Here is a 26,795-nt window from a genome sequence, read left to right as displayed (position 1 = left end):
TTTTGATTATTTTTGTGAGTCACAGCATTAATAATTTAAATTGAACAACCTTGAATTAATCTAAACTAATAATGGGAAATAATACTAATATTTTGATTGCTAGAATAGTTGGAATAATTGAAATTTCTAATTTCACTTAATTATTTTACATGTTCATTAATCAATGTAAACAATGCTAATTAGCAGTTGATTAATCAGGTTAGTGGCCAAGCTCTAGTTTCAAACAATAAAGCTATCAGTTTCTAATTTGAAACTTTAATTACCCTCATAAGATAAATTTTTTTATTTGCAAATGCCACCATCACTTCTGTTTTGACAGTGCTTGTATAGTATACTCACAAAGTAGTCTTCATGTTATTATAATTTCCAGAATTTCTGAAGTTTGAAATTTGTGTTCATTTATCCCAGCTTGTTCTAGTTGCATTTTGAATATTTTACTTCTGGGGGTTATGCCTATGGCTGATGTTATCTCACAGACCACAGGTGTAGGCTACCTGATGTGGATTTTTATTGGTTTTTATCCTTCTGAAGACTGAACATTAAAAAGGTTTGTTTCTTTTTTCAGTTCTTGCCCACATTTCCTCCTGTAGAGACTTCCCCTGTTTCTGGGGACAGAGATCTCAATAGTCTTTTTCCACTGTTAGATTTCCAAGTGTTTGGTTCTTCATTTCCATTATATAGTCTCCATTTATAATGTCTTTTATAATGAAATTTTGTCTTTTTGTATATTTATCTCATTACAATCTTATTTTGCCATGAACAACTTCCACTTTGTTCCAAAAAGAGTTTGATCATCTACTATTTATGCTATCATCGGACCTCGCCTCATGCTTCACTTACCACATAGTCAGCAAATTTTGGAGTGATAAGACACTTTACAAATTTATTGTTAATATCATTATTTGTGATTATTTGAATTCCATAATGTATACTTATTTAGAATGGTTAATACAAAGTTGTGTTATGGATTTAGTTTTTATTGATTTTCTTCTATAGAATTCGATTAGGCTTAACATAGTATGCCCTTCATTAGTTTATTTATTCTATTTCTTCACTTTTATATCATCATTTATATTTAATTTCATTAATCTTTTCCTTCACTTGGTTTGAGTGGATATCTTGAATTGGGGCTCACTCAGACTTCTAGTTTTGTGCCTATGTATTGTCCAGTTCGTGTTTCTTTTCATTCTTAGGTTGTCATTTGTTCTGTATCGTTTGATTAGGCTTAGCTAGTTTCTATTGTTTTCAGTTTCACTGTTGTTCTTGTTTAGATTTCATTGTTACTTCTGTTGATTGTCTTGTTTGACTCGCTTCATATTTCTGTAGTATTAATTGGTTTACCAGTGGTTTTATTGACAGGCTAATATCTACTTAGGTTTCATTTTTCTCTACCATTATTTTGTAAGGTATTCATTTTCTATGCTATTTTCAGTTTAATATGCTGACTAATAACTTATGTTATTCTTTACAGTTTTATCCTTTTACACATTCTTTTGTTTCATTTCTACTTTATAATTATTACCATTAATTTCATTTAGTTTCTACTTTGTGTTCACTTTTACTATTAATTTTATTTAGTTTATAATTTATTTATATCATTATTAATTTATTGGTGTCCTGTAGTTTTATTGTCAGTTTCAAGATTTTTTTCAATTCAACATAAAAAGGGATACATACAGCTGAACCATTTTGTAGAATATAATCTTCATGCCTTCTGTGTTGTCCCTTTTATCTCTACTGTGTTTGGGTACTTACAAAGCTTTACCTTCTATAGGCTTTCAGTTTTACCTCAGTTTAATTTCAGGCAGATTTCTTCCAGTATATTTTCCTCAATTGTTGCTCATACATGTAATGTTACTTATTTGGTGTTCTGTTCATATTTTTGGGTTCTTGAAGGATATCACCACTTTATAACCTAAATGTTGGGATTTTGTGCCATCTTCAGTTCATTTCATCCTCACATGACTTCTTTGCCTTTGGATTAGCATCGAATGTGATACTGCTGTTTGTTTTCATTTGCATTATTAATAAGGTTTTACAGTCTGTTCCTATTCTTCTCTTGTCCAATTTTTGGGGGCATTGGTCCTTTGAGTGCAACTGTTTACATTTCTTCTCTTTTCACAAATGTTGTCTGCTCTCTTGGTCCCCTTTACACAATATTCATATCTTTGCATGTCAGGTTTCTGTGTTGTTGCTTGAATTGTAATTTGTTATTCTCATTCTGACATCTTCTGTTCATTGGAGTGCTTCTTTACTATACCTCTTAGATTTTCATCACCTGTATTTGTCATCCATTATCTCCTCCTCTAGCTAGCACTGTTGATGTCTTCAGGTGGGATAAATCCAACAGGTTCCTATATGTCCTTACCTCGTCCTCCCCTTGGTGTGGATTCCTGTACGTGGTGAGGGGACCTTTCAGGGAAGGTTCTGTTCATTCAGTTTACCTCCTCTGGGATCTAAACATCCACCCATATGTTTGCTGTGCATGGCGACCCGTGAAGGGGAATAGAGGATCCTAGTGGTTGAAGAGTCCAACCCTAACACACAAGTTTGGCCTTGAATTCTTGTAGATGGGTGGTCTTGTGGTGGTTCCCCTTGGGTCAGTTGACTTGTCCACTTGGGCTAGGGTCAACCAAGTACCAGTGTTGGATGTTCTCAACAGGTGTTGTGGCTATTGTATCTGATGCTGGTGTGTGGGTATGGTGCTCACGAAACCCTGACATTGCAGTGTATCCTCCCCTCATAGGGCTCCATGGAGGATGGGGTCAGTGGACACCGAAATTTCCTTTTTTTTATTATGGTTCCCCCAAATAAAAACTTAAATAAAATAGTGAAAAAACAGTCCATAGATAAATGTCCACGTCTTGAAGATTCTGAGCAGCAATCTTCAACATCTGTTTCTCATTTTCTTGTACTACATTCTCTTTCAGTCATATTTTTAGGTCAAATGTTTCCCTTTTTCATTCAGAAGGGAATAGAGGGAAAGCTTCGCTCTGGTGACATATTGGTGGAACCATCCACATCTCAACACAGTGAACTCCTCATGCATTCAAAGGCAGTTGGGGTTATACCTATTGAGGTTACACCTCATTCTACTTTGAATTCATCACGAGGTGTTATTGTTGAGAGGGATTTGAAGAACATCCCCGAGTCAGAGATTCTCGCTGATTTCTCCACTCAAGGAGTTTCTGCAGTGAGGCACATCTCCACTCGCAAAGATGGAATTATGATGCTGACCAATGTCCTCATTCTGACATTTATATCACCTCGTCCACCTGCCACCATCAAGGCAAATTATCTTAATTGCAGGTTATGGCCATACATTCCAAGCCCTCTCCGATATTTCCAGTGTCAGCGGTTCGGTCACTTGAAGTTGTCATGTCGTGATTCCTTGACCTGTCCTCATTGCAGTGGCAAGGACCATGATGCCTATGAGTGTGAAATGGACCCTGATTGTGTCAGTTGCAATGGCTCTCACCTGTCCTACTTTCGTTCTTGCCCTTAATGGTTGGAAGAAAAAGAGGTGCAGTGTTTGAAAATGATTCATAACATTACTTATCCTGAGGCTCAAAAGTAGCTATCCACCACTTCATCTCGGACGTATGCTGTTGCACTTCATTCCACTTCTACAGTGGGAGTGCAGATGGATCTCTCTGTAACTCCAAAAGAATTGTTCTCAAAACAAATGAAAAGTCTTTTGACCTCCATGGTTAAAAAAGTTGATGAATCAACTTCAACACCCATCTCTGTTCCTTGCATATATTCCAACAAATCACAAGTTCCACTTCCTCCAGTTTTGGATACATCATCTTCTACCACCCCAAGATGCAAAACGTTCATTCGTTCACGCCCTCATTCACTGGAAACCTCTTCCAACAGCAAAGACCTGCAGGATCCATGGAGGTCAATAGACCTCCCTCAAATAAAGACAGTAAAGAAAAAAGATGTGGTCATAAACAGAAGGGTTCCTCATCCAATTCCCCTACACATAAATAAAAATTGCCACCTTGATACAATGGAACTGTTGAGGTTTACGTTCTAATGTAGATGACTTCAAAACACTGATTGCTTCCTACCATCTTGTATGTCTTTCCTTACAGGAAACATTTCTGAAACCTGCTGATACAGTCACCTTTCAGCAGTTTTCTTTGTACAGAAATGAGGTGGCACTGTTGGTTGATCAGCATGTGCCTACCCTATCTTTGCTACTTAACACACCCTTGGAGGTTGTAGCCATCCGTGTTTCCTTGGGTCATACCATCACTGTTTGTTCTCTCTACTTGTCACCTGGAGAGACATATGATCAATCAGACCTATTCTCATTGAACAGTTGCTGTCCCCTTTTCAGTCCTGGGAGATTTTAATAGTTATCATCCCCTCTGGGGAAGTGTTGATATTGATAGGGAGGGGTCGCTCTGTAGAGCATATGTTCACTGATCACAATCTTTTTCCTTTTAATACTGGTTCTTCTACTTATTTCCATGTACCTCGTCAGTCCTTTACTGCTATTGATCTCTCAATTTGTTTCCCTTCTCTATTCTCCCATTTTTCATGGAGGGTTGACAATAATCCATGAGGCACTGATCATTTTCCTATAATTTTCAGAAAGACTGGTTGTGGTTGATGCCACCCAACTTGCGTGCCCCAGTGGAAACCGGATCATGCAAACTGGTCGTCTTTTACTGCTCTCTCAGAACTTGATCCTGCCATTGTCTGTAAGCCATCAATAGATTACTGTGTGGTAGCAGTAACTGACTGTATTATACAAGCAGCTCTTCAATGTATTCCTAAAACCTCAACACATTTTCCACTATATTTTCGTCTCTGGTGGAATCTTGCCTGCCACATGGCACGGAAGGCTCAAAAACAGGAGTGGGATACTTTTCATAGGTATCCCACACTTTCGAACCGCATCGCTCAGTGAGTAAGACATCAAAGCCAGAAGGAATCTTGGATTAAGTTCACAACCAGCAAATCTTCCACTGCCAGTTCCAAAGTTATATGGGACAAGATTTGAAAGGTCAGTGGGCAATATAATTTTGTCCCCCTCTCGATCTTTCTCTCTGATATCCAGGAAGTAGCTGATACCCAGAGCATTGCAGATACTCTAGATGAAAGCTTTTGCTGGGTCTCTAGCACTTCTGCTTCTTCCTCCACCTTCTTAGCCATCAAGACTCAGGCAGAGCGATCACCCCTTTCCTTTCAAGATGATTGTTTTTTTAAGTGTAATCTTCCCTTTACATTGGTGGAACTCAAACTGGCCCTTCGTTGGTCTGGCAGTACATTGGGTGGACCTGATGATGTACACTATGAAATGCTGTGCCATCTATCTCTTGCTTCTCTTACTATTCTTCTGATTGTTTTTAACCAGATCTGGCAGGAGAATGTTTTTCCTGATGCCTTGTGCCAGGCTATTGTCTTACCTTTCTCTAAGCCTGGAAAGGATCCCAAGATTCCTTCAAACTACCGTGCAAGTGCTTTGATGAACTGTCTCTGTAAGACCTTGGAGAGGATGGTTAATGATCGTCTTCTTTGGTTCCTTCAATCACACAACCTCCTCTTGCCCACCTAGTGTGGGTTCCTAAGACAGTGCACCTCTGTGGACCACTTGATTCAACTTGAAACATCAATGAGAGTAGCCTTTCTCAAATGACAATATCTTGTATCAATATTTTTTGACATTGGGAAGGCTTATGATATAACATGGAGGTATGGCATTTTGCAAGACCTCCATATATATGGGTAACGTGGCCATTTGCCTATTTTTATTAAAAATTTTTTAATGGACAAGCAATTCCAAGTTTGTGTGGGTTTGACACTTTCCTGTTCTTTTCTGCAGGAACTTTGAGTCCCTTAGGGCTGTATTTTGAGTGTCACACTTTTCAGTATAAAGATTAATGCCATCTCTGAACAATTCCCTCTCACTCTTGCAAATGGGCTCAATGTCAATGACTTTCACATCTCATGTCAGTCATTGAACATGAGGTATATTGAGCGGCAGCTACAGACTGCGCTCATTCATTTATGAAGTGGACCACAGCAAACTGTTTTAACTTCTCACTCTCTCTCAAACCTTTTGCATGCACTTTTGCTGTCAACAGGGTATTCATCCTGATCCTGAATTCTGTATCGGTGAAGTTGTGCTACCTGTGGTCCCTGAGACAAAGTTCTTGGGGCTTATCTTTGACTGTAAGCTGGCCTTTATACCAGACATCAAGCAGCTACAGGTGAAATGCACAAGAGCACTGAACATCTTCTGGATCCACTCTTCCACCACTTGGGGAGCAGATCAGTGTTTTATGCTAAAGATATATTTTGCTCTTATTCAATCGAAACTTGACTATGGACCAGTGGTCTATGGCCCTGCCAGTACCTCGACCTTAAAGAGGCTGGACCTCATTCATCATCAAGGACTTCAGCTCTGCCCTGGGGCTTTCTGTACTTCCCCAGTTCAGTGCTTATACATAGTCTCTCGAACCTCCTTTGCACCTCCGCCGTTTGCAACTGTCTTTACTATATGCTTCGAAACAACTGTCACTCGGTGGGCCATACTTTTTCAGAACAAACAATCTGCCTTTGCTCCTTTTGGACTTTGTATCCAGGCAATGTTGGATAAATTGAGTTTGTCCTTGGATAATATTGCTGTATCCACTGGTCAGCCCATCCCACCATGGCTTCTTACAGTCCCCATATGTGACCTATCTTTAAGTCATATGAGAAAAGCAGACACTCCAGATTGGAAATACTGTCTGTTATTTGCTGAACATCTTTCAAACCATCTATCCATTCCTATTTATGCAGATGGTACAAAATCAGGTGGACTGTGCCATGGTTTGTTGTGGTTTGGTGGTTGTGCACAGAATCCCCTTTACAGCTTCTGTGTTCACTGCTGAACTGTACACTCTCTTGCCCTGAATCACGTAGAAGCTAAGCAGTACTCAAACTGCATATTTATTCTGACTCACTGAGTTTCCTGCTGGCCCTGGAATAACTTCATGTTAGTTTACACCCTGTTCTTATCAATATTCAAAACTGACTGGCCCATTTCTCTTCTACTTCTATCTAGTTTTTCTGGATACTGGGCCATGTTGGTATTCACGGGAACGAGCTCACCAACACCACAGCTAAAATTATCTGCTCTGGCACTATCACCACTGTACCTATTCTATACATGGACTATGGTCCTATATTCAAGGCCAAGTTCTGTGCCAGCTGGCAGTCTACTTGGAGTGAGCAACGTGAAAACAAGCTTTTCCAAATATACCCTATATTGGACTTTGGCCATCTTGTTTCCATAAGTATCAGAAAGAGGAAGTTCTTCTAACTAGGCTACACATTAGTCACAGTTTTTTAACTCATCATTTTCTTTTATCTGGAACTGATGCACCTATGTCTTGTTTGTGTAACACTCAGGTCACAATAAGCGACATTTTACTGTTTTGCCATCATTATGACTCTCAATGATGGCACAGTTTTAAACATGTTCTGTCCCAAGGTCTGTCCATAATGTTAGTGTTATTTGTGATGGTGACATCTATGAAGTTATCTTTTGGTTGTTTTTGGGGGATATATCTGTTCTTCATTTGCACCAGTCTCTACACATAATTAACGTGGGATTCTAACTAATATTGTGAGAAGAGGGAAGTACCATATCAGAAGTTGTAATTTTTCTATACTGAAAATTTATTTCCAATGGTTACTTCTCTCCACTTACACTTCCCACCCTTCCTCTCCAAACACTTCAGATGCTTCCATTTCTCTGCCATACTTTAAAGGGATAGTTTGGTAGAGGCACATAGAAAGAGTCACATGCATCACATGAGTGCACTATGTTCCTATTGGTGGAGAGGTGATATATGATAATCTACACAAATCACTTGATTCCAATAGGGATAAGTAGAAGGCTTGTGGCATGTGTAAATTAAACTTTCACACAAGGGCCAGCAATGAATAAGAACAGGTAATCTTGTGAGTGGAGGGAAGTACTTATCAGAAATACATTTTCAGTATTGGAATAATTTCAATGATTTTATGAGAAATTGCATAATTAAAGCTCTTGTTTGTATTTGCTATTAATATATATATGTACAAGTATAAGTAATTTTTATTTTCTTTAAATCTATAAATCAGTATTTAAAATTGGCTATAATAATTATAATTTGTAGAAGTTAAATGAGAAAAAAGTATAGGTTTATTTTTGTACCTCTTAGTACATTCTGTTTTTAAAAACGTTTTGAGTTTTTTACTTGTTTATATCTAGTATTGGAGCTTTTATCATTATAAAATCTATACAAATGCTTACAATGTACATTCAAATTTCTATCAGTAAAATCTGAATACTTTATTTACTTACCACATTGAAAGAACTAATGCTAGTCTTTAAAGTTAATACAGCCAAGTTTTTTTCTTTTATATTAACTTTTATATTTCCAAATACAAGTTTATCCCTAATTCATTCCTTGCATTTCTCGATATTAAATCTCAGCAATATAATTATACTTCTCTTGTTTTAAACACTTTTCATATCAGCTTTGTCTATAATTTTGATGTAATAAAAGATATTTTGCAATTCATATTGTTAAGATGGAATACAATGGATCTAAATTAGATCACTGAAAAACACTTGCTCAATCTCACTGATAATCAAGATGTCCACAGTGCTATTTTCATCTACTAATAAAAAAAACTAACAAATAAACAACCAGTAACTTTAAAGTGTAGAATTAATATTTAATTGTATCATTATTTGTTTAGCTAAATGAAGCAGGAGGATTGAAGTTTGATGCAACTGTTGGGAAATGTTATGAATTTTCTGGTATACCTAGGTAAGTGTTACAATTTCAGCTACTTACACAGTAACTTAACAGGATTGTGGGATAGTTTTAAAGTTTTTACAAGAAACATTAAATTACATTTTGCTACCTAATCTGCATGGGTAATTTAAAGAGAATTGTTTGTGGAAAAATGAGGATAAATTGGCTCATATTTCCAAAACTTGATTGAAAATACCTTAAAATATTTTATGAGCTGTGAAAAGCAGGATAAAACTACACAACTTCTTAATTTTCATTCGAAACTTTAAATTTATCATTATTTTTTGGAAAAACTAATTTGTTACTCTGTTTAAACACAAAGGTGTTTCCAGATTTTACAAAAAACAGGGTTCTTGATCATAAGAGCTACTCACTGTGATCTTGTCAGCAGTAAAACTTGTCTAGAATATAATTTCTAAAGCTAAACTTTCACTTATAGTGAATTGTCATACAGCTGAATCATACATGTTACTTGTGAAAAATATTCTATCCATGGTAGCAACAACTTCATGTATTAAAAATAAAAACAGATAATACAGCCTGTAAAGTAAATTGAAAATATGATGTTATTTTCAAAGTGGTTTCAGTTTTTGTGGGTTGGAGAACAATAATAGACATACAATGGTCATTTGAATGGATGGTTTGCTAGATATCATGTTTGAGTAATCTTTTTATATATGCTTTAAATGGTAGGTGCAAAGTGTTTGTGTTCAAGACAACATCATTATTAAAGAAACAAGTTGTATATAAGTCCTGTAATAAGTCATAATGTCTTAATTCTTAAAATATTTATGGACTGGGAATGGCCTAGTCGTTGATGTTTCTAAACTATGAGTGTGGAGGCTTACATCTTCATCTATTACTGCAAGATACACACTCTGAACTTTATAGCCATTAATATATTTGCTTAAACAAGAGTAAGGCAGAAGTTGATTGTAGGTGCTTTAGACCAGCTTAGATCCCTTAGTGTATACTTTTCATTTAGAAATTTCTCTGTATAGATAACTCTTTGTGCAGCTTTGCAAAAGTTCTAAACAGACAAACCTAGCCCTGTCACACCAAACATGCTTGCCCTTTCAGCTTTGCAGGCTTTATAAAGTGATGGTCAATCCCACTATTCATTTTAAAAGAATAGCCTAAGAGTTGGTGGGTGGTGACAACTAGCTGCCTTCCTTCTAGTCTTACACTGCTAAATTAGGGACGGCTAACGCAGATAGCCTTCATGTAGCTTTGCATGGAATTAAAAAAATAAAAAACAGACAGACCTAGAATATTTAAAAAGTTGCCATGATTTTCAATTTGTTATGTTATATAGGACAAAGGTAGTTTTGTTCAAGTTAAAAAAAAGTTGGTTCAACTATTTGGTAACTTACTTGAAAACATACATTGGCTCTCGGTACACATTAATTTCTAGATGTGTGATTTAATAATTCTATAATCTACACACCAATATATACTGTTAAGTATAAAGTTAATATTTATTGTCTGTAATTTTTTTCATCCACTCAAGAACATTGTATTTTGAAATATTTAAAAACAACAGTTGTTTTCAAAATGCACTTCAGAAGTATAGGAAACAAAACATTTCAAATAATTTAAAATCCCTTTTGTTTTTAGACTACGGTCTGCCATGGCTAACTTTATGAACCATTTTTTTGATCCAGTGGAAAATGTAAATTTCAAAGATGTGAGTGCTATCTTGTTCTATTTCATCAGGAATTTTGTGATACATGTTTGTTTCAATGATCTTTGTATTTTAAAGATTATCATTATAAGGTACAACTTATAAGAATTTATCAAAGAAAATTTTAAGCAGTTTAACACTATATTTAGTTATAAGTGAAAGTTGCTTTTATAATGATTAGTGACACCAAACTGTACATAAGGCTATATTACATTTACCACTATAACTTAGATAAGCTGATTATTCCAAACCTGTTCAAAAATACAAGATATGTATACCTTGAATTACAGATACAAATTAAGTAGAAAACTGTATGACACTTAAAATACTAATCTGCTAATTGTAACAGTTCTGTTCAGATTTTAAAACTTGTTCAAACTCAAAAACTTGGAAAATGTTACATTTTTTCAGAGCTGGACTCAAACTAGTTATTTATTATTGAGTGTTCTTTATGAATTAGAATTTCTATGGAATAAATTAATTTAATTTTTAATGTAAGGTTGATTTCACACACATAGTTAACTCATTAAACATTTAAAAAGTGGCAAAGGTGGTTTATGTGGTAAATATACAAGAATGTAACACTGAAATTTTAGGAAACTCTTCATTTCCCATAATATGTATGTTGTTTTAAAATTATGTATCTCTTCTTTCTGTTTTCCAAAGTTATGTAACTTCTACTTCATTTTTACATATTTTTCAAACTTTCTTATTTCTCATTCTGATAATAGAAACTTCCAGAAGAAATTTTCTATACTTCAGTTAACACCATTGTATTACAGTTGAGGGTAGAAACTGCAGTAATAAGAGATATGGGAAGTAATATTATGTGCAGTTGAAATTGAACTTCCAACAAGACTAAGTTAATAAAATAAGCTAAAGGCAGTGTAAATCAAAGTGAAAACTAATCTTTATTTACTTAGAACATAAGTGGAAGATGACAGACAGCACTTCTGTCTAGTGACCAGAGAGGTTTAACAAGAAGGTATCATAGATGAAGACAGAGAGTATAATGTCAGGTACATGAAACAGTAATGTTAATTTTCTTTGAGCATGGGTGTTTCTCACATGATGGGGTATTCTGTAGGTGATAGTTGGGAAGACCTAACATTTATAAACTTATACCTTGCAATGTCTCTATATGAGTTATAATTTAACAAAAATCATTCTTGAGAAGGCTAAAAAATATTCATGTTGGAGATGCTCCTTTAGTTTGTGTAAGTAGTACATAAAATAATGTTGGAAGTACACAAACCAGGTTTTCTGTACATGAAAGTCTGTAAGTGCTTTCAAAGTGAATATATTTTAAAAATTTGATAAACCAAAGAAGTCTACTTACCCACTCTTTCTTGCTTTTTGCCATCTGTAACTTTAACTCTCAAACCCAAGAGAATATTAACAAAAAAAAAACAGATTGGCTGTGTTTCTGTACTGTTTTATTTCTCACAACTAACAACACACGACAGAGAAGGACAATCCTCACGAGAACCAAATTAGAAGTTAACACAGTATATATAATTAAAAAAATTAACCATTTCATTAAGATATAAAAACTTAATTCTGCAATGCATATTGTAATAGTATTTTTTAAACAGATGAAACATTATAATACAGTAATGACCCTTTTTCATTGATATAGTTTCAAAATCAAATCACAATATCAAATATTATGATTTTTATATGCAAAAACAGCTCGTTTGGGTTGAGAAAATATTTTACATAGAAGAGCGAAGAACGTTTCGATCTTCTATGTAAAATATTTTCTCAACCCAAACGAGCCGTTTTTGCATATAAATTTCTCAACAAGTGGGTTTCTCAACATCACTAAATATTATGATAAAACTGCTGAATTTTCAACATGTATTTTGATAAAGTATAAAAGGAAAACATTTAGTGACAATCAAATTGAATATATAACCTAGGTAAAACTCAGTGTACAAAATGCAAAAGAAAACTCTTTAAAGGTAATGAAATAAAACACAAACGTTATTCACTATTACAAAATACATCATTATATAAATCCATGTTTTTATTACCTCTGAGTAATGCAGTATAATGACCTGCCCTGTTTCAAAAATAGTATTGCATACAAAAAATCGATGTTTAATCAGAGTAAAAGAAAAATACTGTATAATACCTACTGCATAAAACATGGGACCACTAATCATATGTAACACATTGTATTTTGACATAAAGTTATGGTGCAGTTGGTTTTGTGGTATATCTCTCAGTTATTGTGTTGGTAAGCTGAGATCCAATCCCTGTGTTACTATTCATGTATTGTGAGATTGGGAATCAATTTAACACTGACATGGGTGGTGATAATGTGCTACTGATTGCTGTTTTTACCCTCTCTTGTCAGTAGTTCAAAGTGAAGGACAGATAGCCCTGATAACTTTAACATAAATACCATATACAAATGTAATGTTACATTTTGGAGTTTGATTCCCTGTAGTGGACAAAGAGCAGGTATACTCAAGTAAATAATTACAAATGCTTACATCATGACAGCAGATTAAATAAATTGCAAATACATTTACCCCTCAGCGAAGACAATATTGAGTTACTTCAGAATACAAAATGCATGAAAACAAGAGAAGAAAAAATTGTATGAAAACAAAATATTCTAATCTCAAAAAAATATTAAACTACATCCATAAATTGAATGATCTAATGCTTTAGAATGAGTGCTTGATGGCTCAGCTTTCACAGTTATCTGAATATTTTTCTTTTCAGACCACAAGAAAGGTTATTGCAGTTTCCAAAAAAGTCTGCAAGGGGTTTCTGCTGGCAGGATTTCTTTTTTCCATCAGTTTCTGTTTGGGCATGGTTGCTCTCCAAGATTCCTAAAATCTCGGGCTGTTTTTCAGTCAATGTGTAATCTCCACAGGAACATGAGTGGTCAAGCAGCCAAAGAAATACAAGTAAAACTTCTGGTGTGTCTAGTCAAGAGATGAGATAACCAGAAAAGTTGAGAATTAGATCTTCCTTAACAGAAGTTTGGAATGGTAATGCTTGGACAGTCTTGGCTGTGTTTGGTCAGGAGTTCAGATAGAATTATAGGTTTAGATGTTGTAATTGCCTTCTAACAACAGTAATACTGTTACTGTGCTCAAGTACCATTTCCACAGGCATATGCATATTCATGCATATATTGATTTTGGAAAATGTCTCTCCGATGCCTGTGAACATCCAAGTCCACCAGACTTGACCAACACTTATTCACTCTTCTTACTATGTCATTGATAAAACTATAGCTGGTGGTTATGATAATGAAGCTTGGCTTCAGTGGGGTAGAAAGAGGGTAGAATTGCTTAGCATTGATTCTTATGTAGTTAACTGAGTTCGACAAATACTGTACAGACACTATCCTCAAATTTCAAACCATGAAACTGCTTCAAGATAAATATATTATTTCATTAAGAATTTGTTTAGAAATAAGTGAGGCACAACTAAAGGGAACTACAAAGTTACTGTGCACACGTTGCTACTTTAAGTCTCAAGTCGTACTTTCATGACTCACAATAACATGTTCCAAACAAAGCAGTGTTGCACAGTTAGCACTTTCAGTCTTAGTTTGTACAGTCATAGTTCAGTAACATGAGATCTAATGCAGCTTGTACTAAAATAAAAATGTTAAAAGTATCTAGTAAATAACTCTGGGCTTGTGAAATATTTCAATGTGCATAACAGAACATATTACGTAAAAAAAAAATTATTTTTTGGCATTACACATATGCTTCTCTCAGTGCATTTTATTTCTTTAAATGATGTCACCCCATTGGGAATATTTTGTTTTGATCCAACAGAAAATATTCTTGACTAATGTTTTTAAACGTAATAAGATCTCAATTATTTCTTTTATTTCTTCAAGAAGAATCCTTTACCTGCTACATAATCAGCGTCTCAACTGAAAACATTTTTGCCATTTTCAGTGAAAACCTTCCATTGATGTAGCACAGGCCATTAGTCAGTTTTGCTGTGTATATTCCACTCTCCAAAATCAAAACAAATTCTTAATTTCTATTCATTTGTTACCTGACAGTTGATTTATTTTTAAAATACAACTGTGAGAAGCTTACAAAAAATCTGTATGTGTGTGTGATGTAAAACAACTGTATAATCATATTATGCCATATTCTTATGTTACAACTTGATGTGTCATCAGATATACTTACAGTGTCCAATGGGCTACCTTAAGACTTACATCTGTAAAACATAATGATGTCAAAGCATTATTTCTGCTTTCTGCCATCTATTATTATAAATTATAAATTAAACACTTTCTTTCAGTAATAAGGAATTGCAAGCAGTATTCAGATGAACTTTTCAGTTAAAATTCTTTTATCTGTGGATAACATGTTTGATGTTAACTTGATATCAGATCAACACAAGTGAAATACAGCAGTTGACATTCACTGTCATGGATGATTGGAAGCTTCAGTTACTGCACTATCATGATATATCACTGTCTGTGGGACAGTTCACTACCTAAAGTCAGCATCACAGTAAATTAGATAGTGATTTTTTTCTAAATGATATATTTGGTAACATGACTTGTCCAAGCTATAAATTTATCAAGTATTGCATTTTCTTTTCTCCAGAAGTTGTAGCTGGTATTCAGTAAGATAGTCCAGATGATTATTACAAGACCTTTACTTTTTACAAACTCCAACTACTGAAAATCACTGTATCTGAAATAAAGGTCACATTGCTTCTTTAGCTTTGTTTCAAACTCATAGTAACCTGTCTCCAGCCATACAAACTTTCAATGTTCAGGCATTATATCTACTAACACCAACTGTCCTAACTATACAAGAACTTCTGTTATCTTCCGTCTTATCCGCTGAACAAAAATGATACAAATTAGTATCCATCTGTTTCAACTTGTGATTTTTCATCCAATCGGCTTGCAGGAGGGTTCATCAGTGACATATGATTTCAGTTGGTCAAATAACACTAGCTTAGTTTAATATACTGAGTTCTCAGAGAATGGAATATGAATCAGTTCAGCCAGTTCCATGCTGCTTCCACACCACAGACATTTAACAGTTCCATACCAAGTCTCCATTTTTATAATGTTATTCCTATGCTGCTTCATCGTGTCATTATTTTTGCATTGTTTTTTGCTAATTAATAAGGTGCAAATTCATGCTCATAAACTAATGCAAACCTCAGCCACAATACATTCTTGTAAACACTGTTTAACATGTGCTCAAGGTGTTAGGCCTTACAGTATATACAAGGAATCTGTATTATTTAGTCAGATGTATGTTTTTCATATAGCTACTGCTCTGTTTCACTATGTTAAGTTAGCACAAACATAACTGGAGTCACTGGAGGTCTTGTACCCAGTGCAGCTAAGTTAAGGTGTAATATACACATGATTGGTTCTACACAGTTTTGAAGGAAAGACTTGTGAACAAATAAAATGCTATCAACCTTATTATGATGTTATGTCATACAAACTTCCAATCTACGAATATTGCTTTGCCAACATAGGTGTTATATACCATATGAATAGATATTTGAATACAATAATGTTTTAACTGAGACTGTAAGAGTACTATGTGTTAGGCTGACCTGATAACCTCTGATGCAAGAAAAATGGCCTTATTGGTATGTGGTTAAAAAGGTATTACATTTTTGTTACTAAGAAACCATACATAGACAGCGAAAAATGATTTATTAAAGTGTACAAGTTTCATTATAATGTTATATCATACAAACTACTGTTCTATAGATCATGATTCAACAGTAAAGGAATTATACACTATATGAATTGAATGTCCTAAGTTGTTTCAGAAAAGTTACTTTAAGAAAGTTGGACCTGTTTTTTAACTACCCAAGTAGCATGAGTTTTAATCAAATTTAAATTTGTTAAATGCTAATTTGTTTTCTTTTTAGCTCTACTTTTATCCTGGAATAACTGGTTGCTTCAGTTTATTGGGTCACTGTTTGGCAGAGTCGGGAGGTGAGTTTTACCTAGGATTTTGTTTTTATTGCAGGGTTCTATAAGCAGAGAATAGTTCCAATGAACTGACCCTGTTTCTATGAAGCTGTATATAGTAATGTTTATTGTAACTCTGAAGTTATTTCTTCATGAAATTTGGTAAGCTTTACAAACTCACAAATTTTCTGTACACAGCAAATCAGATTTTTCAATAAAGTATTTTACTGAAGATTTCACTGTGAATTTAACAAGCATTTACTGAATCAGTCTGACTTGGATTCTGACACACATGATTGAAAAGTGATTTTCGTTTCAGGAATAAATATAATTAATTTCATCCTATCATTTTCATAATCTCTAAAACTTCCTAAATTAATATAAATTTTTTTTAGGGTTAAACTTTTCATTTTATATGCTATTTTTCCCACCTTAACACTAACTATAACAAAATCTTCAATATATGGTCAAATCAAAAGTTTGAAAATGAGAAATTCCTTTCTTTTTCTTTGTTTGGATGCATCATTTTGTGAGATTTTCAACTTTATTGTATTCTCTTTTAATTTTATGTTTTAATTTGTCTGTACTTTGGACCAGTGTCCTCTGTCAAAGGAAGCATGAGCAAGGAGCATCATCTTCATGATTGTTATATTTGCTGATGTGTCTTGCTTTTTATGTATATATGCCAAAAATAATTAACTTTAATAAATATTTTGTAAAGGACAAAATATTCTATCTGTTTGTTATAAACATGACCATCACATAAGGATATGTGGTTAGGTAACTATAGTGAAAACTTAGAAAGATGGGAGGAGGTTTTCTGGTGGGTTTAAAAAAATCATAATAGTAGGAATTTGCAATTTTAAATTCCAATTATTCATTATGTATAGGAACACAGTTTGGTGTTTTCAATGCATCATATGACACAGAGAAGTTATGACAGAGATTTATTTTAATGTTTCCTTCTGAACTAAGAAATTAAAAATTAATATAAAAATTTGACTTTTAAACTACCTAAGGTTTGTGTCACATTCATTAGCACACATTGAAACTAAGTTCTTAGTTAAACTTTGAATGCAACTTTGTAAATGATCATCAATGAATGCATGGTGACCCAGCTGTATAATGTAGTATATTCAAAATAAATAAAAACACTAATTATTTAGTTTGTTTCAGTTTTTGAAACACCAAGAATATTTAAGAAATAGTCTAATATCTTAATTGAAAAATACAATAACATTTACAGTTGGCAGGTTCTGATTTTAATTATTACAATATTTCAAATGAAGTATTGCGTTTTTATATTTTGATTTAACTCTTGACTGTGATTCAAGACTTTAATTATTGAAATCATAATTTGAAAACTGCAAAAGTTGATGTTATTCTATTTATAATTAATTAATAATTAAACACTATGTTTATATTATTATTGTTTATCTTTAAGATGTGATCCTGTCTCCTACACCAGTATGTGGACAAATACCTTTGGGCTTTGGGCAGTTGTCTTCAGTGGACATATGGCCAATTCCACTAACTAGCAGTGTGTGTAAAATATTTATGTTGGCATATCTTTTAAAAAAATAATTCTGAATGTAGAAATTGTCAGTTACACCAATATATATATATTTTGATAATGTGAATAGTAGATAAACTGAATTCTGCTATGGTAAGACTTGTAAAAAATGTTTTGCATTTAAATAGGTCTGTTCTTGATTTTTAACAGTAAATTAAAAAATGTATGATAGTTTTCATGTTTGTCATACATTATTTAAAGTTTAAAATGATGTTTAACATTTAATAGTGTATTTATAATGACTCATTATGTGTGTGTGTGTATATTAGTGCTAATAAAGAAAATACTTTCTTCTGCATGTGTATTTATCATAAGGATGTGAAAGTGAAATACAGTTGGAAGTTGTGTACTTTAGAAAGTTACTGATTGGCTGAAAGAATAATGATCAGATCAGAAGTAACAGTAATGTTCATTTCATTTGTCAAATTATTTTTCTTCTCAGATAAAACCAGGAGAACATCATCCATTTCAACTGACATTACAAAAGATTGAAGCTAAATACCAGAGAGCTGTAGAAGCTGTAAGTTTCTAAGTATTAATTAGATAGTTAATTATCTGAGTACAACTTATGTGCACCTTCTGATTCACCCAATAGATATTTTTAAACTAAGTAGGATGACTAGTGCTCTTGAATAGTTTAAAGAAATAACTTAATTTTTTGTATTTTGAATTTGAAAAAGAATTTGAGGTAATCTAGTGTGTATTTTTATATTACTTTCAGGGTAAAAATGTAAAAGGAATTATTCTGTTAAATCCCCACAACCCACTTGGGCAAGTTTACAGTCCTGAATTGGTTTCAGATATTCTTCATTTTTGTTATAGGTAAGTGTATGGTATACAAAGTGTACATGTGTATAAAACATGCATGTATTTGTATAAGAAAGGGAAAAGAATGGCATCTTAGAACTGTGAAAATATGTTCATATGAATATTAGGCTTAGCATTTGATTTTTTAAAATCATTTTCTACTTTATTATAACAAAGTGCTTGCTGGTCTGTAACACAACCTTGCATTAATACTATGCCAGTACTTTCTTTTGTTTGTTCTTACAAAAAATTGACTTTTAGAAACCTTTAAGTTATTTTAATGATAAAACATACTATTTCGTGATCACAAGAAACCCACTTGAAGTAAAAATGTATTCTTAAAACGCTTGAGAATACAAAGAGTGTTTCTTTTTCCGTAGGAAAAAAATACATATCATTGTGGATGAAACTTATACATTTTCAGTTTTTGATGAAAATGTAAAATTCCAAAGTGTCCTGAGTTTGCCTATCCCAGATCCAGAGAGAACTCATATCTTATTTAGTCTAACTAAGGTGAGCAGAATGTGAATATATAATGTGATATTATGAGAAAACTGTATCTAGTGTAATAAGAATTAGGTTTACAACAAATCTTTTCATTATATTTGTAAAAACAGCTGGTATGGGTTGAGAAATTTCTTTATGCAGAGAAGCAAACAATGTTTCGACCTCCTGTCATCGTCAGGCCTTTACATATATATTTTTCTTTACAAGTGGGTTTTCTTGTCATCACGGAAAGCCTTTCATTATTTCACAAGCTTTCTCTTATACAGTATTAAATAGGAATATGCTTTGATATTATTAAAAAATTCACTGTTTTTGCATCGAAATTATAAAATCTGGTTTTAGAAGTTGAAATTTACTGATGTTATACCAAGTAATTTTAAGATTGATGATGAGTTTATGCTTCAAAATATTCTGTATAATTAAAGCATTCTGAAAATGAAATTAAATTGTTTTAATACTAAACTCACTAAAATATTTGAAGCAAATATAAATGGGTATCCAAATTTTGACCCCAAATTGTCATGTAGTTTTCATCATTTATATACTTTATTTAAATAATAATAAAAGAAATGTGTTTTGTAAAATTTGAAATTTGTATGAGAATCAAACAACTGTTTTGTAGTGACTAACTATATATTATCTGCCTTAATATTAACAGTAATGAAGTAAAAATATTAAATAAAATAAGAATTGGATAGTTTTTATCAAGTAACTATTTTTTTAATCCCAATTTTTTACAAAATTTCAGCTATTTCAGTTAAACCTTTCTTTCTTTCTTTATATTGTTTTGGCATTACTTTTTAGAACATAAAGAAAAAAGAAACTTAACTTCAATGTGGCTTGTTTATTTCAACTGGTTATTACCTAATCCATGATTATTAAATAAAGACATACGTATAACTGCATTATTTTACTTTTCTCTTTAGGTTCTTGGAATAGAAAGCTGTCGTGTAGGCATAATTCATACATGTAACAGACTCTTACAGAGGTGTTTGGAGGAATTGGCTATGTTTTCTAGTATACCTTCTCCAATTATGAGCAAAAGTGCTTACCTATTGGAAGATTTGGGTAAGTTATGTTTTTAAACTGATTCTTAAAGATGATTAAGGCTTTGGCATCATAATTACAAATAACTGGATGTTATCTATCGAACAGGATTTGTAGTCCTGTATAGAATGAAACAAAATATTCCTGTTGTCAATTCTCCTCATATCTGTCTAAGCCTTCACACCTATGTATAACAGTTCCAGGAACTCTACAATTTGTCTTTGTTACTGTTTTCACACAAGATTTTTGTAAGAAACTTGCATAAAAAAGAAGTGTGAGGATATAACCTAATATTGTAGAACTTCTAAGTATCTTGCAGTATTAGTGTTTCTTTCTGTAATTTCCATTTTATTTGTTAACAATTACTGATTGTGTAGACCAATTATTTAATTTTATTTTTATATTTTGTTGAAATGTATTCTGATATTGGAGATATTAAAATCCAAGTTTAAAATGTAATGACAGCCTAGCAAGTTACATATTAAATTTTTCATATAGTTACAATACCTCTATAAATTATGTACATATTTATTTATCTTATTGTTTGTCATAAATCTTTATCCTTGTAATATTGTATTATTTATTCTATGTTATACATTTGTGCAGGTTTCACAACACATGGCTGTGAAAATTAACTTGATCTTGGAAACAGATAATACCTGTTGTCACTTGATACAATATTGTTTAATATAACACCTTGTTTAAGGGTGTTGACAGTAGAGTCCTTCAGGATTTTCTTAGGTGATATCTGGAGATTAAAGCACTGCCTTTGTTGTAATGAGAAGTGACTAGCAGTGTTGGTAATGCATGTTATCTTGGGGATAAATACAAGGTTTTTTGCAAATTAAGGAATGTTGTATTTAGTCAGTCTGGTGTGGAACTTCATATAATCAGTTGTATGATCCAGTGAAGGCGATTGTCCCATATAAATAACAGCAAGTACATGCACTGCGTTTATTTTTGATAGTGATTGCTCATTTTGTATAACACTTTTTCTGCACTCTCATTACTTAATTTTACATGAATTAGGGTAGTAATAGATCTGGTACTACTAGTTAATTTATACCTTGAGCTTATCTCCTGTAACTCTGTAGTTAATTCTGTTCCACTTGAATATACCACAGATGTGGAACTATGAAGAAATGTCAGCTTCAAGAGATAATTGTCACTTATCACCATTTTAATTACATTTGCTTTTCTCTGTCATTAAGAGCAACTCCCTTGTCAGTACTGGCTGCAAATGGTAAATGTCAGTTATGAATGTGGATGTTGTCTGGCTGGAGTATCCATATCTGCTCCTAACATGAAATAAGGTTTTGGAATCAAGGTTGATACTCATAGTGTAACCCTATCTCTATGTAGTTCTTAGTTTCACAGGTATTTTTATATTACAGTAAATTGTACTTTTTGGTAGTGTAGCTAAACCTATCATGGCCTGATGGTTAGAACCTTTAACTTGCAATCTGAGGCTCACTGGCTCAAAACCCTTTTGCTAAACAATCTCATTCTGTATGGTTGCTGATTGGGCCAGTTACTTGTGTGTAGAAGTCCTTGACTTGAAACAATACTAGCTAACTCCAAACTAGGTGAGACTAAAATCAAATATATATATATATAAGGTTTAATACATACCTAAGCATTTCTACTGTTTTGAAGAGAAACCCACTTGAAGTAAAAATGTATTCTAGAGATGGTTGGTATGAGTACTAAAACTTTAATTAAAATACAGAGCAACATTTCGACCTTCTTGGGTCATCTTCTGAGAAGGTTGAAACTTTGTTCTATACTTTAGTTTAAATATAGTGTTAATACACATACCCATTATTAACTGTTTTATAATAAAAACAATGTAAAGAAGAAATTCAGTTTGCTCTGTAATCAAATATTTAACTACAGTTTGTAGTTAATTAGTTGGCAGCAGTAGTAAAGGAAAGTAGCTACATTGCTTTAAAAAGTATGTGTAACCTGACTTTGTTCATTGAAAAACAAATTTCATATTTCAGAATGGTGTAAAAAATTCTTTAAGCTTAGCTGCTCACAGCTAGCCAAGATGTTTCATTACTGTAAGAAGAGACTGGAGAAAATGGGACTTTCTGTACATGACTCTGTAGCAGGCTTTTTTTTGTGGGTTGACTTCAGGCAGGTACAGATACATTCATTTCTTTTCATGTTTATGTATGGTATTGATGTTTTTAGATGAATCTTATTTTTTATAAGCTTCTTATTTATTAAGGAACTTGTTGATGTTGTATATGGACCTTTCACACCTCTTATTTTAAGACAATGTTTTGGACTTGAAGAGACAGTACAGGTAATTTTGTATCAATAACATTGATAGTTATTTTTTGTCTTAATATAATCCTGTGAACATATGTCAAGTTCTTGTTTTTAAGACTGAGAAATTATTCTATTTATTATCTGAATTATTGCCATTTATAATACAATCTGAAATTTTAACCAAAAGATTTAGCATACTGTTTTTAACTATTGTTGTAATTTTTATTTGTACAGTTTCAAAAAATCTTTAAAAGAGTAGGTTTAACATTTAAGTTTAATATTAAAGTATTCATATTGTTTTCTGAAACAAGTTTAGATTTAGATGGAAACTATTTCTGATGCAATGGCTGATAAAATAACTTTAAAAAATTGTAAAAATATAGACTAATTATGAATACTGAAGAAAGTCTTAGCACTATACTTACATCTGAGTAGAAGATATATTCATTGTAAGAAAATTTCACAACCCACTTAATTAAGTTTGGTTGTGAATAATATATTAGTTTTGGTTCATTGCTATGAAAAGTGCTGCTGATTTGTCATTCTTATACAAAGCTTCTTTTTTTAAAACAATTTTAAGAGAAAAGCTATAGAACAGTTTATACACATAAAGGCAACTTTATTTGATACCCAAAGTTAAATTTTTAACATTTGAGAACTATGGCATAAAGTTTTAATAACTAAAACTGAATTTTTTTAACACTTGAGAGAAGAAGTGTGGCATATAATTTCCATACATAGAGGTTGTCTTGTTTTCATTTAATAACTAAAGTTGTTTGTAATAGATTGTTATGAAAGTGAAAATATTTTGGGATTAAGTTTGTTTATTATTTTTTTAATCTACACTGAATACTTTCTAGCCAATGCTTAAGTCAGTTGAATAATTCCTAACTTTTTCACAGTTTAACATTAGACTTAGTAGTGTGTATGTTTAGTAATATATTTGTTTATTTAAATACTGAATTTTAATACCTGGACTGAACCAAACTTTCCTGACAGTATTGTGAGCCACTGACTTTTGATGGAGAAAGACTTATGTTTGAGAAAATTTTGCATGGAGCCAAGCTATATATCACCCCTGGTGAATCATTTCATTGTTCTGAACCTGGATGGTTTTGCATTATTTTTAGCATTAATCCAAAACTTATGGAAGAAGGTACTTCAAAATTCATATAAGGTTATATAAATACTATCACATAAGCAAAATTATATGAGGAGCTTAACTGTATAAATCCTATGCTTGTAACTGTTTAAACTGTACATTTTCAAAATTTATTTTTTTTAATTGACACTTGAAGCTGTCAATGGATAAAAAAAAAAAGCACCTTACAAATAAATAATAAATGTATACAAACTGGAAATGTACTTTCAACTTTAGGACTTTGTTTATAATTACTGTCAGAAAAACCATTTTAGAAAACTGTATTATCTCTTAGTTGAAAATTTTCAAAAATCTATCCAAAGTGTTTTTTTTGAAGATTCTGAATCTTGTTGATAGAAGGTAACTTTTTAAACGTGTGAATAATTGTGTTACATTGTGTGTAACTGCTATGACCAATAGTAACTTCTCTTTAAAGCTAAATAGAACCAGAAATCAATTTAATAATAAATATAACTGATTTAATACATTGTTCTAAATGTTACTTATAATAATAAACAAAGTGTATTGTTTTCTATGGTTGGGTCAGCAGTAGTGTCATTCATAAATTTAATAATATCTCATAATATTCAGTTAGCTTAGAAGAATTAGGTTTGTCCAAATTTCAGACAATAAACTAACAGTCCAAAATACATAGTTAAAATATAAAGAACAATAAAAATATATATGAAACACAATAAACAATACTGTTAGCAACATAAAGAATACAGGGCTATTTTGTTATGACATACAACCTTTTTGAGTTGCTAAAAATGAAGGTTAAGCATTTGAAAAGATTTATTTGAGTGAACTGAAACTTTTAAAATAAAAGAAGTGGAAAACATATATTACAACCTAGTAATACAATATCTACTTAGTGCCTAAATCGTAACTTGCATCGTTTACTGTCTATTTGTTTAGAAGGTTTAACATGCACTTTAATCTCCAAATCCAGTAGGGAAATTTTTAAAACATTGTAATTTTTTTATTTTGGGAAACACATTTGTAGAAAATAATGTTTTATCATATATAAATATTCAAGAACTTTTTAAACCCTTCTTCAAAGCTCTAGATAGACTGGATGCTTTCCTAAATGATTTTCACAGACGTAGTCAAGGAAATGAAACGTCTTCCACGATTTTGTGCGAGGGTAATAAGGGCATTGAATATGGTATGTTAAATTGTGAAAAGTATCAAGTTATTGTAATTCTGTTTAATAGAGACTGTTTCTATATTCACCTGAAAAATGTAACTCTAATGCCAATTAATTTTTATAAGCTTACATCTATATGAAAACATACAAAATAAGTGTTCATAATATAGAAATCCCCAGTGGCTCAAAGGTGTTTGCAGACCTGTAGCTAAATGATAGGTTTCATTGCTAGTAGTGACCACAGAACAGATAGTCCATTGTATAATTTGCTGCTTAATTACAGACAAACATCATGCAGAAGTTTTTGAGCCAAGTTTTTGTCATGTTGTGAACAGTTTGTGTAAATGTGTGATATTGATTAATTTTGTGCATTGATTAGTAAACTATTTTCTAATTCTGTTATAAGTTTTTCACACTGAGTAGTAGAATTATTTTGTTCATCACTTAACAACTGAATTTGTAATTTGAATGGAAAAAAATAGTTCTTTTTCCCCAAGTCCCTTAGAGATCTACATATTATAAACATTTGGATTTTCCAGATCAACAAACTAGCCAGTCATCTCTAGAAGAGTTGGTTTCATTACTTAAGAGACAAATAGACACATCTGATTGGCTGACTCACAACACTGCTGATCATTGGAGGGCTGACAATCCTGATGCTGCAGAAGCATTTGAGAAAGAGCAAAGAAAACATGAGATAAAGAGATTAAAATAGGACTGAAAAAAAATCTGAGTTTTGATTTATTATACTTCATCATATCACTCCTAATACTTCTGAAGTCTTTACAAAAGAAAAAACAAACATTTCAAACTAATATTGAGTATTTACGTTTGTACTTAATGTCAGTATTACCCGATGACATTTATAAACCTTTATGTTGTCAGGTTTTTAGAAATGTCTTAGCAGGTGTTTGAGAAGAGTTTGCCGATTACAGTAAAGAAGTAAATTTCCAACTCTGTCCAGCAGTTTGTAAAGTGAAGTGCTTGACTATAAATGAAAGATGAAGAACCCAAGATGATCCTTACTACTGTTTGTTGTGTACAAACTAGTAATTATTTAATGATGGCAAAATAAAAAGCAACTGGCATTACAAATCCACACATAGAGGAGTGCCTAAACTGTAACTTGCACCATTTACTGTCTATTTGTTTAGAAGGTTTAACATGCACTTAAATCTCCAAAATCCAGCAGGGAAATTTTTAAAACATTGTAATTTTTTTATTTTGGGAAACATTGTTATAGAGAATAATATGTACAAAAGTTTTTAGTTTATAACAAAATAAGTGATGTATACAATTGTGTTTGTGTGGTAAAATTTAAAAATATATTAGATAAAGTGAAAATAAACATGTATTCCTCTAATTTAATACAAATTTTAGTGATAGATAAACCATAACAGAACATCAGATTAAATTTGATGTACTAGGTATTAATAATTTTCACAACCTTATTGATATTAATATGTCCATGTCCAAAGACAGTGCATACATCTCTCACATGTGACATGACTTCTATTTAATAACCTGCCCATTGTTCTGTTCCAGAATATCTACTACCCCTCAAGCAAGGTTCTGTGGAGCAAATTTGATCTGTAGTAACACGGTTAGAACTCGTTAATTGTTGTATACTTTGACCAAAGTGGAGAAAGCAGTGTAGATCTAGTAGGATTAAGAATTTTCACAAATATTCTGGATCTCTATGGCAGCTTTCACACACAGTTTGTCTGAACTGTTTTAGTATTCTTAATAAATTTCTGCATTTGGTCATTACCTCTAAACATGTACCTTGTCCAATTTATTCCACAGATGGTACACTGATTCAGGGTTATGTATAAAATGAAGTATC

At 32.5% G+C, this 26,795-nt stretch overlaps 2 protein-coding genes across 7 annotated transcripts in view; one reads left to right on the top strand and one right to left on the bottom strand.

Moving 5' to 3' along the window:
* The window catches only part of LOC143239756 (putative inactive 1-aminocyclopropane-1-carboxylate synthase-like protein 2), a 31,125-nt gene extending 4,398 nt beyond the window's left edge, over window positions 1-26,727 (top strand). For all 6 annotated transcript variants that reach the window (XM_076481213.1, XM_076481212.1, XM_076481215.1 and 3 more), the window contains 12 exons: window positions 8,755-8,825; window positions 10,431-10,500; window positions 16,405-16,471; window positions 17,892-17,989; window positions 18,463-18,540; window positions 18,742-18,842; window positions 19,208-19,340; window positions 20,261-20,402; window positions 22,385-22,524; window positions 23,658-23,814; window positions 24,863-24,967; window positions 25,489-26,727. In XM_076481213.1, the coding sequence (XP_076337328.1) occupies window positions 8,755-8,825; window positions 10,431-10,500; window positions 16,405-16,471; window positions 17,892-17,989; window positions 18,463-18,540; window positions 18,742-18,842; window positions 19,208-19,340; window positions 20,261-20,402; window positions 22,385-22,524; window positions 23,658-23,814; window positions 24,863-24,967; window positions 25,489-25,664 (1,338 nt within the window). In that variant the 3' untranslated portion in view covers window positions 25,665-26,727. The remainder of the gene's footprint in view (window positions 1-8,754; window positions 8,826-10,430; window positions 10,501-16,404; window positions 16,472-17,891; window positions 17,990-18,462; window positions 18,541-18,741; window positions 18,843-19,207; window positions 19,341-20,260; window positions 20,403-22,384; window positions 22,525-23,657; window positions 23,815-24,862; window positions 24,968-25,488) is intronic.
* Window positions 25,568-26,795, bottom strand: part of mtSSB (mitochondrial single stranded DNA-binding protein) — a 30,834-nt gene continuing 29,606 nt past the window's right edge. Inside the window, exon 7 of the mRNA XM_076481224.1 lies at window positions 25,568-25,608. Within this exon, the coding sequence (XP_076337339.1) occupies window positions 25,583-25,608 (26 nt within the window). The 3' untranslated portion in view covers window positions 25,568-25,582. The remainder of the gene's footprint in view (window positions 25,609-26,795) is intronic.

The sequence above is a fragment of the Tachypleus tridentatus genome, chromosome 13 (assembly GCF_004210375.1).
Source record: "Tachypleus tridentatus isolate NWPU-2018 chromosome 13, ASM421037v1, whole genome shotgun sequence".
Lineage (NCBI taxonomy): Eukaryota > Metazoa > Arthropoda > Merostomata > Xiphosura > Limulidae > Tachypleus > Tachypleus tridentatus.
Note: the sequence above shows the minus strand (reverse complement) of the source record. Positions and strands in the feature narration are given on the sequence as shown.